The following is a 17,846-nucleotide window of genomic DNA, read 5'->3' on the forward strand; positions in this document are numbered from 1 at the left end:
TGAACCCAAAAATCCATTTAAGAAAATGACATCATGGCTCAAAGGATAAAATATAGTGACTATGGTAAATATCATAGTTTTGGGTATTTGATCTGATCTTATTTGATCCAGATATTATTTTTAAAGTATTTCCTTGTCTAATTTCTCCCTGATATAGACTACCTAAAAGATAACTTGGATAAATACATGTCTCAGTTTCCAAAAGTTCGGATTCTTCGCCTCAAAGAGAGACATGGCTTAATAAGAGCCAGGCTGGCAGGGGCACAAAAGGCAACAGGTAAGAAGCTGCTAATTTTTTGTTTTTGCTACATCTTTATTTTAGTTTAATCTTTTCCAAATACATATCAAATTTGAAATAATACTACAATGAGCACTCCTATGTCCATCATTTCATTCCACCAGTTTCTAACTTTTTGCAATATGAATCCCACTAAACTGTTTCAATGACACACTGAGGGGTCACAACTCTGAAAAACTCCAGCTAGGTACATTTTAATTACTTGCCACTATTCAGTAGAGGGTATATTCCCAAACCATCACAGAAGGACATTCTTTTTCCTAATTAACATTGTTGTGGACCCCTTTATGAATGATAATAAAAATCAATTACCTAAAAACAAAATGGGAAAAATATATAACTATATACACAATTATATATACATATATCTAGATATATACATAATTACATATATGTGGGTATATGTCTATTTGAACACTCATATATATGAACTAGACAACAAATTAACAATTACTCTGGCAAGCTGCTGTGAAGTTTCAAAACATGTGTTCTCAATTTCTGTCCCTGTCTCCCTATGGGTGGCAGTGTCTATGACCCACACTTAGAGCAGCAATAATGGAGGGCTGATTTCTGAGTTTGGAAAGAAGCAGAAAGATCTATTTGAATGGAGTTAGAAATAGACTCATCTAAGGATAAATTCAGTGGCCTTAAAGTGCACCTGACCCTGTGGGGAGTTTAAGGAAATTCAGGGTCCTGCACCAGCTTTAGTTCAGTTCAGTTCAGTTGCTCAGTTGTGTCCAACTCTTTGCGACCCCATGAACTACAGCACGCCAGGCCTCCCTGTCCATCACCAACTCCCAGAGTTCAATTAAACTCATGTCCATCGAGTCGGTGATGCCATCCAACCATCTTACGCTCTCTCATCCCCTTCTCCTCCTGCCCTCAATCTTTCCCAGCACCAGGGGCTTTGCAAATGAGTCAGCTCTTTGTATCAGGTGGCCAAAGTATTGGAGTTTCAGCTTCAACATCTGTCCTTCCAATGAGCACTCAGGACTGATCTCCTTTAGGATGGACTGGTTGGATCTCCTTGCAGCCCAAGGGACTCTCAAGAGTCTTCTCCAACACCACAGTTCAAAAACATCAATTCTTCAGCACTCAGCTTTCTTTATAGTCCAACTCTTACATCCATACATGACTACTGGAAAAACCATAGCCTTGTCTAGACAGACCTTTGCTGACAAAGTAATGTCTCTGCTTTTTAATATGCTGTCTAGGCTGGTCATAACTTTCCTTCCAAGCAGTAAGCGTCTTTTAATTTCATGGCTGCAATCACCATCTGCATGCAGTCATTTTGGAGCCCCCAAAAATAAAGTTAGCCACTGTTTCCATTCTTTCCCCATCTATTTGCCATGAAGTGATGGGATCAGATGCCATGATCTTCGTTTTCTGAAAGTTGAGCTTTAAGCCAACTTTTTCACTCTCCTCTTTCATTTTCATCAAGAGGCTCTTTAGTTCTTCTTCACTTTCTGCCATAAGGGTGGTGTTATCTGCATATCTGAGGTTATTGATATTTCTCCCGGCAATCTTGATTCCAGCTTGTGCTTCTTCCAGCCCAGCATTTCTCATGATGTACTCTGCATATAAGTTAAATAAGCAGGGTGACAATATACAGCCTTAACGTACTCCTTTTCCTATTTTGAACCAGTTTGTTGTTCCATGTCCAGTTCTAACTGTTGCTTCCTGACCTGCATACAGGTTTCTCAAGAGGCAGGCAGATAGTATTCCCATCTCTTTCAGAATTTTCCACAGTTTATTGTGATCCACACAGTCAAAGGCTTTGGCATAGTCAATAAAGCAGAAATATACATTTTTCTGAAACTCTCTTGCTTTATCGATGATCCAACAGATGTTGGCAATTTGATCTCTGGTTCCTCTGCCTTTTCTAAAACCAGCTTGAACATCTGGAAGTTCATGGTTCATGTATTGCTGAAGCCTGGCTTGGAGAATTTTGAGCATTACTTTACTAGCATCTGAGATGAGTACAATTGTGTGGTAGTTTGAGTATTCTTTGGCATTGCCTTTCTTTGGGATTGGAATGAAAACTGACCATTTCCAGTCCTGTGGCCACTGCTGAGTTTTCCAAATTTGCTGACATATTGAGTGCAGCACTTTCACAGCATCATCTTTTAGGATCTGCAATAGCTCAACTGGAATTCCATTACCTCCACTAGCTTTGTTCGTGGTGATGCTTCCTAAGGCCCACTTGGCTTCACATTCCATGATGTCTGGCTCTAGGTGAGTGATCACACCATCGTGGTTATCTGGGTCATGAAGATCTTTTTTGTACAGTTCTTCTGTGTATTCTTGCCACCTCGTCTTAATATCGTCTGCTTCTGTTAGGTCCATACCATTTCTGTCCTTTATTGAGCCCATCTTTGCAAGAAATGTTCCCTTGGTATCTCTAATTTTCTTGAAGAGTTCTCTAGTCTTTCCCATTCTATTGTTTTCCTCTATTTCTTTGCATTGATAGCTGAGGAAGGCTTTCTTATGTCTCCTGGCTATTCCTTGGAACTCTGCATTCAAATTGGTATATCTTTCCTTTTCTCCTTTCCTTTTTGCTTCTCTTCTTTTCTCAACTATTTTTAAGGCCTCCTCAGACAACCATTTTGCCTTTTTGCATTTCTTTTTCTTGGGGATGGTCTTCATCCCTATCTCTCATGCAATGTTAGCCAAGACTGTAATTCAGGGACTGTTCAGGGCCCTCATTGAGCAGGGCTGACCAGCCTAGTGAGTCCTCCCAAACTCCCCCAGAGCACTCCCCAGCCCTCACAGGTAGAGTACAGGCAGCAGATGGCTCTGGGTCTGAAGAGTCTCTGTAATCAGAGATCTACATTGATGCCACTGCAGAATCTTTTCTAGAATGCATAACCAAACAAAAAGATCAAAGATAAGAATCTGAATCCAGAATCTCATAGGCCTTGAGCTACTCATTTATCCTTTAGGATTCAGGGAAAAAAGAAGAGGAACCACAGGCAAAGTTGAAATTAGCTAGTCGAGGACATGGGAGAAGGCAATGGCACCCCACTCCAGTACTCTTGCCTGGAAAATCCCATGGGCGGACGAGCCTGGTAGGCTGCAGTCCATGGGGTCGCAAAGAGCTGGACACAACTGACTGACTTCACTTTCACTTTTTACTTTCATGCATTGGTGAAGGAAATGGCAACCCACTCCAGTGTTCTTGCCTGGAGAATCCCAGGGACAGGGGAGCCTGGTGGGCTGCCGTCTATAGGATGGCACAGAGTCAGACATGACTGAAGCGACTTAGCAGCAGTAGCAGTAGCAGTAGCAGTAGCAGCAGTCAAGAACATGCAGAAGCTGAAGTCGAGTTGGCCTCGTTTTGGTCTCAGAGAGTCTTTTAGAGTCTTCCACAAAGAAATAAGGGCAAATCTGTAACTCTTTAACTTCAAGCAATTTCCCTCCACATTCAGGCTCCAGGGCATGATAGATTCTTTCTCTCCATCTCATTCAGTCATCAATTGTTTACTGAGAATGAGGAATTAGGTCAAGCAGGATTTCAAAAATTAAAAGACAGGCCTTGGTCAGTGGGTCTCAAGGGAAAGTCTTTTACATAAAGGCAACAGAAGTAAAAAGAAAAGGGGTAATTTGGATACAAAAAACAAGCCAGATATCATGATAGTGTTGAACACACCAAGCCAGTTATAACCCTGACAAGAGCAGCCTGCAGGTGGGCAGGTTTGATAGTGCTCTGATTCTGGAGGGTCAGAGTAGAGATCAGATTCTCATTTCCTATATAACACGGCAGTTAGCAAAATAGCTGTAATGCTGTGAGCATTCCAAAGAGTCAGTTGGCTAATTTTAAATATGTGGACAACAAGTGACATCTAACTTCCAATGCCAATGCTGACATTCCCTGAAGAGCAACAGTCCTTTTATAAATTTCTACAACTTGTTTCTTCTGCAGGTCAAACAGGTAGCTTCCTTAGTATCACTTATAAATCATTCTTTAAAATTAAGTGAGCAGCAGGTCCACATTCATCAAGGAACTCTAAACACAGCACTATCACCAACCAGTGCTAGCAGCAGTATCCTAAGCTGGTCAGCTAAATCTAAGGGGGGTCAATGCTCAACAAGGAGCCAAAGCTATTTGGCACATTGAGCATGTCTGAGTTGGCACAAAAAATTGAAAACTAAGTAAGTTACAACCAAACCCATCGGCAAACAATCCAGTATGTCTGGAATCTACTCTCAGAACAACCTTCCAGGTAGTTATCAATATGGAGTTAGTTATTTTGAGCTCTAGCCTGAACAACGGTTGAAAACCAGTCATCGTAATAGCTATCTATTAGGAATCGAGGTTATTAGGTATACTTTGAAATATCTCCATAATGTAAAGCTCAAAGAGATTAAGTAATTTATCCAATGTGGCCAAGAAAAGTAGAGCTACGATGAAGACAGTTCTGGGGAAATTCAATCCTATGCCATTTCACCATGCCCACAAGTGGGGAAATAAATGCACGTTTGAGGATCCATCTTGCTGCCACTAGGGAAAGGCAATCTAGTAGAGACTAGACTCTTTAAACACCTCGACTGAATGGACCAGGATAGGAGTGGTGAGAAAGAAGACCATCTTTTATACATTCTATACAGCTAGACCATTTGTGTTTAGTTGCTCAATCATGTTTGACTCTTTGCGACCCCACGGACTGTAGCCCCTGCCAGGCTCCTCTGTCCATGGGGATTCTCCAGGCAAGAATACAAGGGTGGGTTGCCATGCGCTCCTCCAGGGGATCTTCTCAACCCAGGGATCAAACCCAGGTCTCCTGCATTGCAGGCAGATTCTTTACTATCTGAGCCACCAAGGAAGCCCAATAGGACTAAGCAAACATACTTGTATACCTTATACACCTAGATGAACCCTAAAAGCCTTCCCAGGATAAGGAGAAGTCTATGCAAGAGGGCACCCTTAGAAAACAATAGCTTCCATTATCAAGTAATCCATAACTCCTGGAAAATAGGAACCCCCTCCCCCAATCCCAGCATGATCAGGAGATGTAACTGCACCTCCAAGAGTAGTAGATGAGGTAGGGAGGGGGCTTCTGGCTAGCACAGCCTGTTCCTATCTAAAGAGACATCTCAAGACCATTTCCCATCAAGACTTTGTCTAAGGTTAGTCCCTTCACCTTTATGCAAAAATTCCATTGTTAATCAGGTAATTAATAAGATCTATTCATTAAGAAGTAGTTTAGAGATTTCAGTGGATAATAATCTATTATTCAGGTATTTATTTGCACCTTTTTCTTTGCCTGCTGCTGTCTTCTGCTTTTACTTTAAGCTTTCCCATACTCATATCTCTGTCTCTTTCTCATTTGCAGGGGGTGGGAGGGGAGAGGCAAGAGGTTGTATGCAGATATTTTCTAGTATCAGGCTGCCACTTAGCTTTGCAAACTTGGCAAAGTTGCCTAAGTGTTTCATTCCTTGACCTATACTTTAGGTTTGTCACAAGGATAAACCTTAAATAAGACAATAAGACAATCATTCAGAATGTTCAGAACAGTATCTGGCACAGAGTAAGCATCAAATCAAAAATCAGTGATGTTATTGTAGGTTTTTCAGATGCTGAGGGGTGTAGCTAAGAGTCAGAGTGGTCAATTAAAACAATAAACCAAAGTAAAGGTAACAGTCAAGTCTTCAAGCACTTTCTGCAATCACATAAGTAAAAAGTATAGGTAGGAAGCCAGACAGAAGACAGCACTGACTCCCTCAGTGCTCCGTATTTTCCCATGGAAGAATGGGCTGGTGGATCGGAGTAGATGTGTAGATCATCTTACTGACCAAAGAGCCTGAAATAAGGTTCCTCCTGTTTTGGAGCCAGGGGGCCAGGATTAAAGAAAGGGAGAAGGGCTAGTAGTAAGAAAAAAATGTCCTGAAGATCTACCCATCACCCACAAGGTGAGAAAGAAGTCTTGGCCTGAGACAGTCTCCAGCTGGGTGAACCTGGGTCAGGAATGCAGTTCTTTATAAGTGCATGTCCAGCTAAGGGGCTGGGGGACCTGAGTCCTTGACTATATCTTCCTTCAGAGACTCTGGGGCACAAACTGTGAACCAATTCTGTGTGGAGATGGCAGCTTCCCCTCAAGAGGCCTGCCAGGTAAAGCTTTTGTAATAGCTTTGGGCCTCGGCTTCCCAGGTGGCACTAGTGGTAAAGAACCTGCCTGCCAATGCAGGAGACAATAAGAGACGTGAGTTTGGTCCCTGGGTCAGGAAGATTCCATGGAGAAGGGCATAGCAACCCACTCCAGTATTCTTGCCTGAAGAATCCATGGACAGAGGAGCCTGGTGGGCTACAGTCCATAGGATTGCACAGAGCTGGACACAACTGAAGCAATTTAGCATGCATACATGCACGACTGGGTCTGAGATTATACATAGGATTCTGGCCAAGACCCAGATTCCTCTGGTTATTATTCACACACACACACACACACACACACACACTCAATCCACTTGTACAGAATAATTTGGAACAATGTAGACCATTGCTAAAATTTTCATTGGAAATAAAGAGTGTTACTTCACACAACTAATAGAACAAAAAGAATTCATAATTATTCCTGTCCTCCAAGTTTCTTTTCTCTTCTCCTGTAACTCTTTTTTTTTTTTAATTATGATAAAATACATATATAAAATTTACTATCTGAGCCATTTTTCAAGTGTACATTTCACTGTAAAGTACTTTCACATTGTTGAGCAACCGATCTCCAGCATTTCTCTTGTGAAACTAAACTCTATACCCATTAAACAATTCCTTGTTCCCCCTCTGTAACACTTTTTAAACTACCTCCTAGTCTTACTAGTTCCCCCACTTTAATTTCTTTTCACTGTAATAATGTGGAATGATTTTTCCTCTTCATCATTTCTAAGGCTAAAGTTGGAATCTCAGATTCTTCCTTGTCTTCCACAAAACAAAGTTTCAGTCCTCCACCACCAAGAGTTAATGGGATTTACCCTCCTTAGAAAGGACAAAAGCAACTACCTTTAATACTAAATATTCCCTTCAGAGCCTTGACTCCTCATTCTAAGTGGCTTATCAATTTTTTTTTCAACCATAAATGATACTTGCCCCAAAAGACTACTAGAAACCAACTTTTTTTCATTTCACTATAGAATGAAATTAGAGAGACAAAGAAGAAATTCAGTAAGAAGAAAAGACTACTATGCTTACAACCACATTTCTGGAACAATCTCCAGAACTTATGAACACGAAATACACACACTAAGTATATTGCATTTTCAAATTGTTTTTTTCTGGCTCTCTAGGTGATGTGTTGACATTCTTAGATTCTCACGTGGAATGTAACATTGGCTGGTTGGAACCTCTCCTGGAAAGAGTTTACTTAAGCAGAAAGAAAGTAGCCTGTCCAGTAATTGAAGTCATCAATGATAAGGATATGAGGTAATATTGTCATATTCCACAGGATACTTCTAAGTGACTTTTTAACCAGTAGCAGAAGGTAGTGGTCATACTCCTAAAATGTACAACTTTGCAAATCTAAGTAATACATGGTTTATCTGTTTAAATAAATTGAAATAATTGATATATCATGAGATCAAAGCAGATCTATCCAATTGTTTATTTGATCATCACAAATTCTTAACCCTAAATGTCAATAAATACTAATACTCAGTGTCCAGGACTCTCCTCTTTCTATACAGCTGAACACCCAAATATTTATTTTTCTTAAGATTAGTTCTTCTTTTTGTGGTGTGTATATATACATATATACATACACACATATATATACATATATATATACACATGTATATTCTTAAGTAGAGTTTTTTTCCCCTCAAAATGGCCAGAATATTATTAAAAGACAAGTATGTTAAAAGCAAGCAATCCAGCACTAATGCTAATTATATCCATATCTCTCATTGAAATGTTATTAAAAGCTTTGTGGTGATCTAAAATCATCTTCGCAAGTGCTTGTTTCGTCCACATGCACAACACGTGGTGTCAGGCTGATAATGTGAATGACCTCAGGTAGCATTTTTTTTCCCTTGACTAGTTACATGACAGTGGACAACTTTCAAAGAGGCATATTTGTGTGGCCAATGAACTTTGGTTGGAGAACAATTCCTCCAGACGTTGTTGCAAAAAACAAAATTAAAGAGACTGATATAATAAGGTAAGTGTGTGAAACTTAAGACGAGGAGGGAGTCATGTATCTTCTTACAAAGGCACAGGAAGCAATTCCACAAAACAGGCATAAGCTGTCATTTACAGAACACCAAGAATTACAGTTCTAGCCGACAGATTGACCAAAAGCAAAAACCTTTCCTGGGAAATTACTCGTCCACAGCCAAAACTCACCTTTTAAGTGGGTAATTATATCTTATTCAGCCCTCAACTCAAGAAATTCACTGATACTATTTCTGTTCTCTGGGATTTGCAAACTATGAAACATAAGCCACTTAAATGTGCTGCATAAATTCTATATAAACACATATAACACTGAAGTAAACATGAGTGAAAATTAAGAATAAATAATAGTAATAGAAATATCATTCTAATTCTTTTTGAGTCTAGTCCTATACTGTCATTGGGAGGAGTGCCAAATTCTGTGAATAAAGTGAGAAACAGACACACACGCTAGATGCAAATTGAAGTTGGGGCTTTATTGCTGGGGAAACTGGATTTAAGAACAGATTTTAGACCTGAAGCTAAAGTGGGGGCTTCCTAACCCCTCCCCCAAAGTCTAGACCTGTAGGACAAGCACTCTGTCAGCCTCAGGCAGAGCAGCAGGAACCCTGGAGCTTTCCTTATTGGAGAAAGAACTTGAGCAGACTTAAGCCAGAAAGTCCCAAAAGAAAGTCCGAGCCCAGCCTGTACGTTGCAGCATCCTTTCCCTGAACTCACCCCTCCAAACAGTGCCTTATATTCTTCCAAATGTGATGTTTCACAGTTGACACTCCTAACAAGTGAAGGAAGAGTACGACCATTTATTAAGCACTGTGCAACCTCTCTATAACTCTAGGAGGGAGACTGTGGTTTTTCCATTATAGAGATAAGGAAATAGAGACCTAAGAGAGTTAAGTAATTTTCCTGGGGATATTTGTTGCTGTTGTTCAGTCGCCAAGTTATGTCCAACTCTTTGCAACCCCATGGACTGCAGTACACCAGGCTTCCCTATTCATCACTGTCTCCCAGAGTTTGCTCAAACTCATGTCCATTGAGTTGGTGATGCCATCCAACCATCTCATCCTCTGCCACCATCTTCTCCTTTTGCCTTCAATCTTTCCCAGCACTGGGGCCTTTTCCAATGAGTTGGCTCTTCACATCAGGTGGCCAAAGTATTGGAGCTTCAGCTTCAGCATCAGTCCTTCCAGTGAACATGCAGGGTTGATTTCCTTTAGGATTGACTGGTTTGATCTCCCTGCAGTCCAAGGGATATACAGCTTGCAAAAGAAGAAATTGGGATTCAAATCTGAATCTGCCTGGATATAATATACTTGCTCTGATCCTACACCTAAAGAACCTCTTTGCCTTTTTCAGACTCCAATTCTGAGAGTCAATGTAGTGATTGAGTTCAAATTTATTCAGTGTAATGTTAGAGAATGCATTCTGGATAGTCTGGAAAGGACAGTTGGGATTCAGAAAAAAAAAAAAAAAACACATAAATCATGGGGGAAGAGAGCTAGGTGTGGGGTGAGGTTTACATTACCATTGAGATTGCTACAGAGCTTCCATACAAACCTCTTTCAGCTGGCTCCATGGCAACCACCATTGGACATGATTACTGCCTTTTCTAACTGCTGACTCAACTGTAGTTTCTCTTCCCCATGATCAATAACAGCAGTGAAGACTCCAGAGTCGGACTCCTTGGGTTTAAATCTCAACTCTACTATGTACTAGTGGTGTGAGCTTTAAAAAGTTACTTAACCTCTTTCTGTTTCTGTTTCTTCATTTTTATATTAACACTAACAGAAGTAGCTACCTCTTGGATTGTTTTGAGAATTAAATCAGATAATAGTATACATAAAGTGTTTTAAAAAGTATTTGCCAAGAACTTCCCTGATGGTCCAGTGGTTAAGCCTCTGAGCTCCCAGTGCAGGGTTCCATCCCTGGTCAGGGAACTAAGAGCCACAGCCCTGCAGCCCAGCCAAGAAGGAAAAAAAAAAAAATATATATATATATATATATATATATAAGTGTTTGCCACATAACAAGCTGTTATAACGTTTCTATATTGTTGATGCAGTAGAATGGAGAAGAGATCTTAGAGTCAAGCCAGATCCCCTAAATTTGAACCCCAGATGTACATCCCACAGACCGGTGGGTCTGTAAACTTGGGAAATTTTCTTGCCTTTTGGGGCTGTAGTTTCTTAAGGGTACATACTCAAAGGATTTTTGTGAGGCCTGAGTTAATACATCTATAACACTTAAAACAGTGCCTGACTCATCTTTCCTAAATAGCACTAAATAACTGGTTAAAAATAACATCTTTGGAGAATTTTTGTTGAAGTGTCAAAGCCAAGGAAGAATCCTAGTTCTAGACCCTGTCTTTGCTGCCTCTAATCAAGTTCTGCCACAAGAACCAGGGAACTTGTCACTGAGGTGTTCTTTGTGACTTTATCCAAGACCTCCCTGCATGTGGTAATTATTCTAAAATGCCTCTTGTTAGGGAACACTCCCTAAAAGTTGAGCTCCCCTGACATGCAAGATTTAAAAGCCAACTTTTCTTTTTGTAGATGTCCCGTCATGGCAGGTGGATTATTTTCTATTGATAAAAATTACTTTTTTGAACTTGGAACATATGATCCTGGGCTCGATGTTTGGGGTGGAGAAAATATGGAGCTCTCTTTCAAGGTATCGCTGAGTGTTTCTCAAATTATCTTTACAATTAAGAGTCTAGCACTTTTAAATGGTTTCATTTTACTAATACAATCAGATATATGACTGCCTCTGGGAGGAAACTTCACAGAAATATTAGGGCCTCTGGATTAATGTCTTCATATCCCAGACTGAATTTGGAAGAATCAATAACCCTCATGAAATTTATTACCATTCCCTCATATTTCACAACACAGTTTCTGCATCTGAATGTGAGGGAAATAATTGTCTGCCATTTAGTGAAAAGGCTGTAGGATGAATATTTGATGCAAATAACTCATATATTTTTCTAATGTATTAGAAGTAATGAAATTATTTAGTAATAGGCCATCTTGGAGCGCACAGACAGAAGAATAAAAAGAGCCACTACAGCAGGCCACCAAAAGGCCATACTACAGCAACTTAGGGAAGCTCAGATAATGCTGGGTATTTATATAAGCATTGATTAATAGCTGAGAAATCAGTGGCGGCAGCCATAGTGCAGAGTATCCATATCACCTGCTTTCCTATGGAGTTGGGTGTATATAGTAATACGGGTGTGACTTTGAGCCCTTGATCAAGAAGGATGGTCTTTAAGTTGTGTTCCACAAGTCAGGTAGATCATCCCAAATGTGAGAAGGGGATACTGAGAAAATGGAAACATACACTCTTTTCCTTGATTCTACTAAAGCAGGAACTTGTGTTACACATTTTATACATAGGGATTCTGTGAGGATTTCTTTAGGGGGGTGGGGGGGAAAGATTTACAATTCAGGAGAGGAAAAGAGAAATATATATAATTTAATAATCCTAAAATGGTTCACAGCAATAGAATAAAATTAAATAAACCTGTTGAGTTTAATTTTCTGTTGAAAAGGGTATTAGAAGAGTATTACTCAACAGGGGGAAAAAGTCGCCAGATGGTTTTTTCGTTATTGTTAATTGCCCATGATTTGTGGACAATCATTTGATAACTGGTACTGTTCCAGGTGTGGATGTGTGGCGGTGAAATTGAGATAGTTCCCTGTTCCCGAGTGGGACACATATTCGAAATGACAATCCCTACTCCTTCCCCAAAGACCGGATGAAGACGGTGGAGCGGAACTTGGGGCGGGTGGCTGAGGTCTGGCTCGATGAGTACAAGGAGCTCTTCTACGGCCACGGGGATCACCTCATAGATCAAGGGTTAGACGTCGGAAACCTTACCCAGCAGCGGGAACTTCGAAAGAAGCTAAAATGCAAAAGCTTCAAGTGGTACTTGGAGAATGTTTTTCCAGACTTGAAGGCTCCCATTGTGAGGGCAAGTGGTGTGGTAAGTTCAAGCAGCAACTTCAAATCTGACTTTGTGAAAATACAAGGTAAAAACCTTTTTGAAAATGTGTGGGAAAGAATGAATTATTACTTTATAAATAAGTACCAAGTATGAGTGCAGAGGAGACAAAGTGTGGTTTGTCTTGACTGCCCATATTAGGTAAAGTTGAGGAAGGCTTCCAGGAAGGCATGTTTATTGATTAATTCAGCAAACACCCACAAACTGTCATGAAACCAAGCATTATTTAAGAACTGGACTACAGGGTAATGAATAAAGTAGATTGATCCCTTCTCTGTGGAACTTAAAGCTGAGTAGGATAGAAAGATAATAAAGAAATAAGCAAATAAAGTGTAAATTTAAAAATATAGTAGCTTTTAATCAGGGAAGTGGCCACAAGTGATGAATTTTTCTTAAGAGTACTCAAATCTGTGAAGACATTGAAGGTCAGGTCTGAAAGACCAAGAGTCCACCATGCTGTAAAGAAAGAGAGCCCCAGGCAAAGGATGTCACTTATGCAAAAATTCTGACATGTGGCAGCTTGAGGCACTCAGGAACTAGAAAGAAGGATGTTGTTATCAAGGTTTGAGGAGGCGGGAGGAATGGCACCAGATGAAGGTCAAGAAGGAGAAGGAGTTGGATCCCACAGGTCCCTGTGGGCAGAGTAAGGGTTTTCTCTCTCTCATCTTTTTCTGTCTCTTCCTTTTTTCAGAATGCAATTGGAAGTTACTGAGTAGGGTTAAGCAATGGGATGACATGGTTTATTTAGAGTTTTATAGATTTCAAAGAGGGATTGAAAATAACAGAAATTGTCAGACAACAGCAGAGAAAATTCCACGGCACAAAATAACATACTAAAAAGAAAGAAGTCAAACTTGATAGGTTTGATAGAGTACAAAGCTAAGAAAAAATTAAGGAAGGAGAAAAACTCTTTTAAAAAAGCCATTTCAAACCCATTTTAAGAGTGAGACTTAATTTGAAGAGGATGGCAAGAGATGAGGATTTTTATCATATAATAAGTTTAGAGATGATTAGTCAAGCCTTGACCTAGAGGTCTTCCCTGATCATGCAAAATTTTAATCTCTTTTACTATTTTATTTCTCATGTAATTTTTACTTATAAACATTCCCAGTGCTGTTTTCTTTTTCTTCTTGCAAAATGTTCAGACTTGGCCCTCAGTAAGCCTGCTCTTTTTACACCATTTTTTTTTTTTCAGTTCTCCCTAGCAAGTGAATTGTACAAACCAATCTTTCTCTGCCTACCAAATTTCCTGATAATAAGACACTTAGGCCATTTCCCTTGATGGTATAAGGGAGATTCTGGAAAAGTGGGAAAGAGAGAAAACCAGTCTAAGAATTTGTTCTGCTTTCATAAAATTCAACTGACGCATAAGTATATGTAACCGGTTTATATATAACATAATTGCCCATTTTTGTAGGTCAAAATGCAATAACTGCTACTTCAGAGGTTCAACTTGATTATTTTATCTTAGATAATTCTTTAGGAAGAATACCCTGAGTTTATATACTGTTCAAGTAACATGCCTGTAAGATAAATTTACATTTTTTAAAACTCTATTCAGCCCACCAGGCTCTCCCATCCCTGGGATTCTTCAGGCAAGAACACTGGAGTGGGTTGCCATTTCCTTCTGCAATTTCTTAAGTAGGATAAAAGAAAAAGACATTCTCATCATAGCAATTTTTTCCTGTCCTAAAAACACAGAATCTCAGTAAGAGCATTACTGGACTTTAACCACCAGAGGGAACTAAAAAACTGTCTTTTGCCTCCTCTTTGAGGTTAGCTTGTCTAATAGTTTCCATTCAAATTTTGAAGAACTCTTCTAATGAAAGTGCTTTCTCTTGATGCCTGAGCTACAGTACAACAAAATGCAGAAATGATTTTAATAAATTCTTTCTTTCTGTTTTCCTCCTTATTTGTTGCCTTCCTTAGACAAATTTTAATAAAAATGACATTGGTTCCCTCCGAAACAAGAAGTAGGGAGCATTATTACCATTAAAAAAAGGACCTTTCTCCAGGAAATTCAGAGGAAGGTTAACTAAATCATTGTTTTGGATAGATAATCTTGTAAAGTTCCAAGAAACTGAAATCCAGAACTTTTTGTTACTTGCTCCATATCATTCCTTCTTTCAACCTACACACCTAGGAAAGTTTGACTTTTTAAAAATTGGAATAAATCTTTTCTCACTGAACCAAAAATATTTTAAAATAATAAAAGAACCTCAGCAATAATTTGAACTTATATTGGATTTAACTCAGCAAACAGCTTCTAGTCTAGTGTTTACCAATTCTGGGATAAACGGTAGAAAACTCCAACTTCCTAAATTGGAAAATGAAATAATTCAAAATGGATTATGTAAAATTTATACATACTTCCTGATTTTAAAATAAGATTGATATGGTTTACAATAAAAGCATAGATGTGTTAAGTGAGAGCCCAGTTTTCAAAACTATTCCTAATGAGAGAAAGAATATCAATTCCTTAGCACTTCATAGACCATTTCTATATGAATGAAGGAAAGCTGCTGCTGCTGCTAAGTCGCTTCAGTCATGTCCGACTCTGTATGACCCCATAGACGGCAGACCACCAGGCTCCTCTGTCCATGGGATTCTCCAGGCAAGAATAATGGAGTGGGTTGCCATTTCCTTCTCCAATGCATGCATGCATGCTAAGTCGCTTCAGTAGTGTCCGACTCTGTGCGACCCCAGAGACAGCAGCCCACCAGGCTCCTCTGTCCCTGGGATTCTCCAGGCAAGAACACTGGAGTGGGTTGCCATTTCCTTCTCCAATGAATGAAAGTGAAAAGGGAAAGTGAAGTCGCTCAGTCGTTCCCGACTCTTAGCGACCCCATGGACTACAGCCTACCAGGCTCCTCTGTCCATGGATTTTCCAGGCAAGAGTACTGGAGTGGGGTGCCATTGCCTTCTCCCATGAAGGAAAGCAGTTTCCCCAATAATTTCCAAAAGGAGGGAAGAGAAACATATCTTCAAATGAAGTGGGGGAGAGGAAGGCAAGGAATAGAAAATATTTCTCTCCTTCTCGTGCCATTTAGTTCTTGGAAGAAGGGATTGTGAGAAATAAATACAAAGCAATCAATTAACCAGGGGTTCCCAAACACTGTTCTGGGCAAAGTTATGCTGTCAAAGAGGATTCTGTGGTCACATGTATTTGGCAAACTCTTGTACCGCATTCCCTCTGCACTCAGGACCGGAGGTTTTGAGAGGTTCTGGAGTAGGGCAGCCTGGTCAGCTGTCCTGAAGCCAGAGTTTTCCAAACTCACTTGAAGATATTTTCTGCATGATCTACAGGTACAGGAGTTTTTGTTTGTTTTGTATTAAGATCAACTGGGACACCATTTCCTTTCTTTCAACTCCAGGCTTATTCTACCTCCACACACGACTGCTAACTCTCTTCCCTGAAGGTCATGGTGGTGGATTCCTCCTGTGGGTTCTGACTGCTCCCACTAATGATGGAGTGTGTGTGTGTGTGTGTGCATTTGTGCATGTGCTCAGTCACTCACTCATGTCTGATCCTTTGCAACCCCATGGACTGTAGCCCACCAGGCTCCTCTGTCCCTGTACTTTTCCAGGCAAGCATACTAGAATGCGTTGCCATTTCCTTCTCCAGGGGATCTTCCCAACCCAGGGACTGAACTTGCATCTCTTGCGCCTCCTGCATTGGCAGGCTGATTCTTTACCACGGTGCCACCTGGGAAGCCAATTGTCTCCTCCCAAATCTGGCACTTTAAATTGTGAATAGAGCTTCCTTTGAGGATTTCTGTTGGAGAGTCTGTTCTTCTAGAATTGTTTTGCATGCGGGTCACCCCAGAAACAACAAAACTGGTAGATTTTAATGTTTGTATGTTTGTTTTTTTCAGTGCTTTGAGGGTTCTGTCAGGGTTCCTAGTCAATGCAAGTGGTGTGCGCATCTCACACTCAAATGAAGGTTGATGTACGGTTTCAGATTCCCTTGGGAGAAGCTTCCTCTTTGTCTCCCAGTGCTAATGAATAAGTTGTTTTTCCCTGTACACCATTCCACCCAGGGCCTAACGTTTTAGCTTTCCATCATGTGTGGAAGACCTCAACTCTAGGTTTTTTCATATTCAGTATCAGTCCCCTGCTTACCAGTATTTGCCATTTTACCTCTCGTTTTTAGGTTTTGTTCTTCACTTTATGGAAGTGCCCCCTACTTTCTTGTAGGAAAAATTAAGCATGTAAAAGTGCAAACCAAGCCACTGAGCACTGTATTATGAAATCTGACAACTCTGTGAGCACCCCAACTTGCGTCCTACAATGCTTCTAGTTAGAGCTCTTGCTTAGTTACCCTGGAACAGGAGGGGGCACAAATGGTGCCCCTGGCCACAGAAACCACCCCACTTTCCAGCACAGGACGCTTCCCTGAGTGTAGACGGAGCTCTACACAGCTCTTCAGAAGTCTGAAAAGTTCAAATTGTGTTATACTGTTAACCCACCTTCTCTTTAGACCTGCCCAGAATGTCAGAGGGAGCAAGGGAATCAACATTTCTCTGCATTAAATGGGGACTTACAGACAGCTGCCTCCATGTTGGACCCTGCAAATCCATTAAAAACCTGGGGGCTTGCCAGAAAGTGTCTTTAAGCTTGGCTCCATACTAGCGTTCGTGACTTCCCTCTAATGAATTGTAGCTTGCCTGAGTCATTAGGAAGATTCTGACCGGGAGTCAGCTGGAATCTGCTGTTTTTGAAAGACTCAATTTATCTATGATTCAGTGCCTAAGCAGTCAGATAGCTTAGAGGGGTCAGCCAGGGAACAGAGCCCATAACCACTGCTTTGATTAAATTGCACGTATGTGCACTGACTTTTAATATATGCATCAGACAAACTTAAGACAAGAAAATAACTGCTTTTCATGCCACCTTTTGCTCTTTTCCTGTTCAGCATTCCAGGAAAGGGTTAATTAAAAGCTTCTGTGTGTTGGCTCTGTGGCTGAATCACAGGCCTAAATTGACAGATTGAAGCTGTACTTCAGCAAGATTACATTATGTCCCTGTTAGAGATAGCAACCAATAAAATCGTATAGTGCTAAGTAATGCTAAGCTATTAACTTAACTATCTTTAACCTTATTATTGTTTTATATTCTGTGTTTTCTGAATGTCTTGTTCTACTTTAAAATATTTTGTTCTTAATGCGTATTTTATGTTTTGCTTCCTAGCTTATTAATGTGGCCTTGGGTAAATGCATTTCCATCAGAAACACCACAGCCATTCTGGAAGACTGTGATGGGAGCAGCCAGGTACACTGAGCTGGGTTTTCTCTCTCAGAGTCGGTATAGCTGTTAGTGCTAGTGCGGTTGATAGGTGAAGGGTATGACACCGGCATCACTCACTTGAGATGTTCTTTTTGCCTATG

The 17,846-nt window shown here is 40.3% G+C and overlaps 1 protein-coding gene across 1 annotated transcript in view; it reads left to right on the plus strand.

Moving 5' to 3' along the window:
• Nucleotides 1-17,846, plus strand: part of GALNT5 (polypeptide N-acetylgalactosaminyltransferase 5) — a 45,072-nt gene that overhangs the window by 16,967 nt on the left and 10,259 nt on the right. Inside the window, 7 exon segments of the mRNA XM_014481675.2 lie at nt 158-277; nt 7,577-7,712; nt 8,326-8,445; nt 11,009-11,126; nt 12,119-12,176; nt 12,179-12,441; nt 17,650-17,730. Coding sequence (XP_014337161.2) covers nt 158-277; nt 7,577-7,712; nt 8,326-8,445; nt 11,009-11,126; nt 12,119-12,176; nt 12,179-12,441; nt 17,650-17,730 — 896 coding nt within the window.

Source organism: Bos mutus, chromosome 2 (assembly GCF_027580195.1).
Source record: "Bos mutus isolate GX-2022 chromosome 2, NWIPB_WYAK_1.1, whole genome shotgun sequence".
NCBI classification, from domain to species: Eukaryota; Metazoa; Chordata; class Mammalia; order Artiodactyla; family Bovidae; genus Bos; species Bos mutus.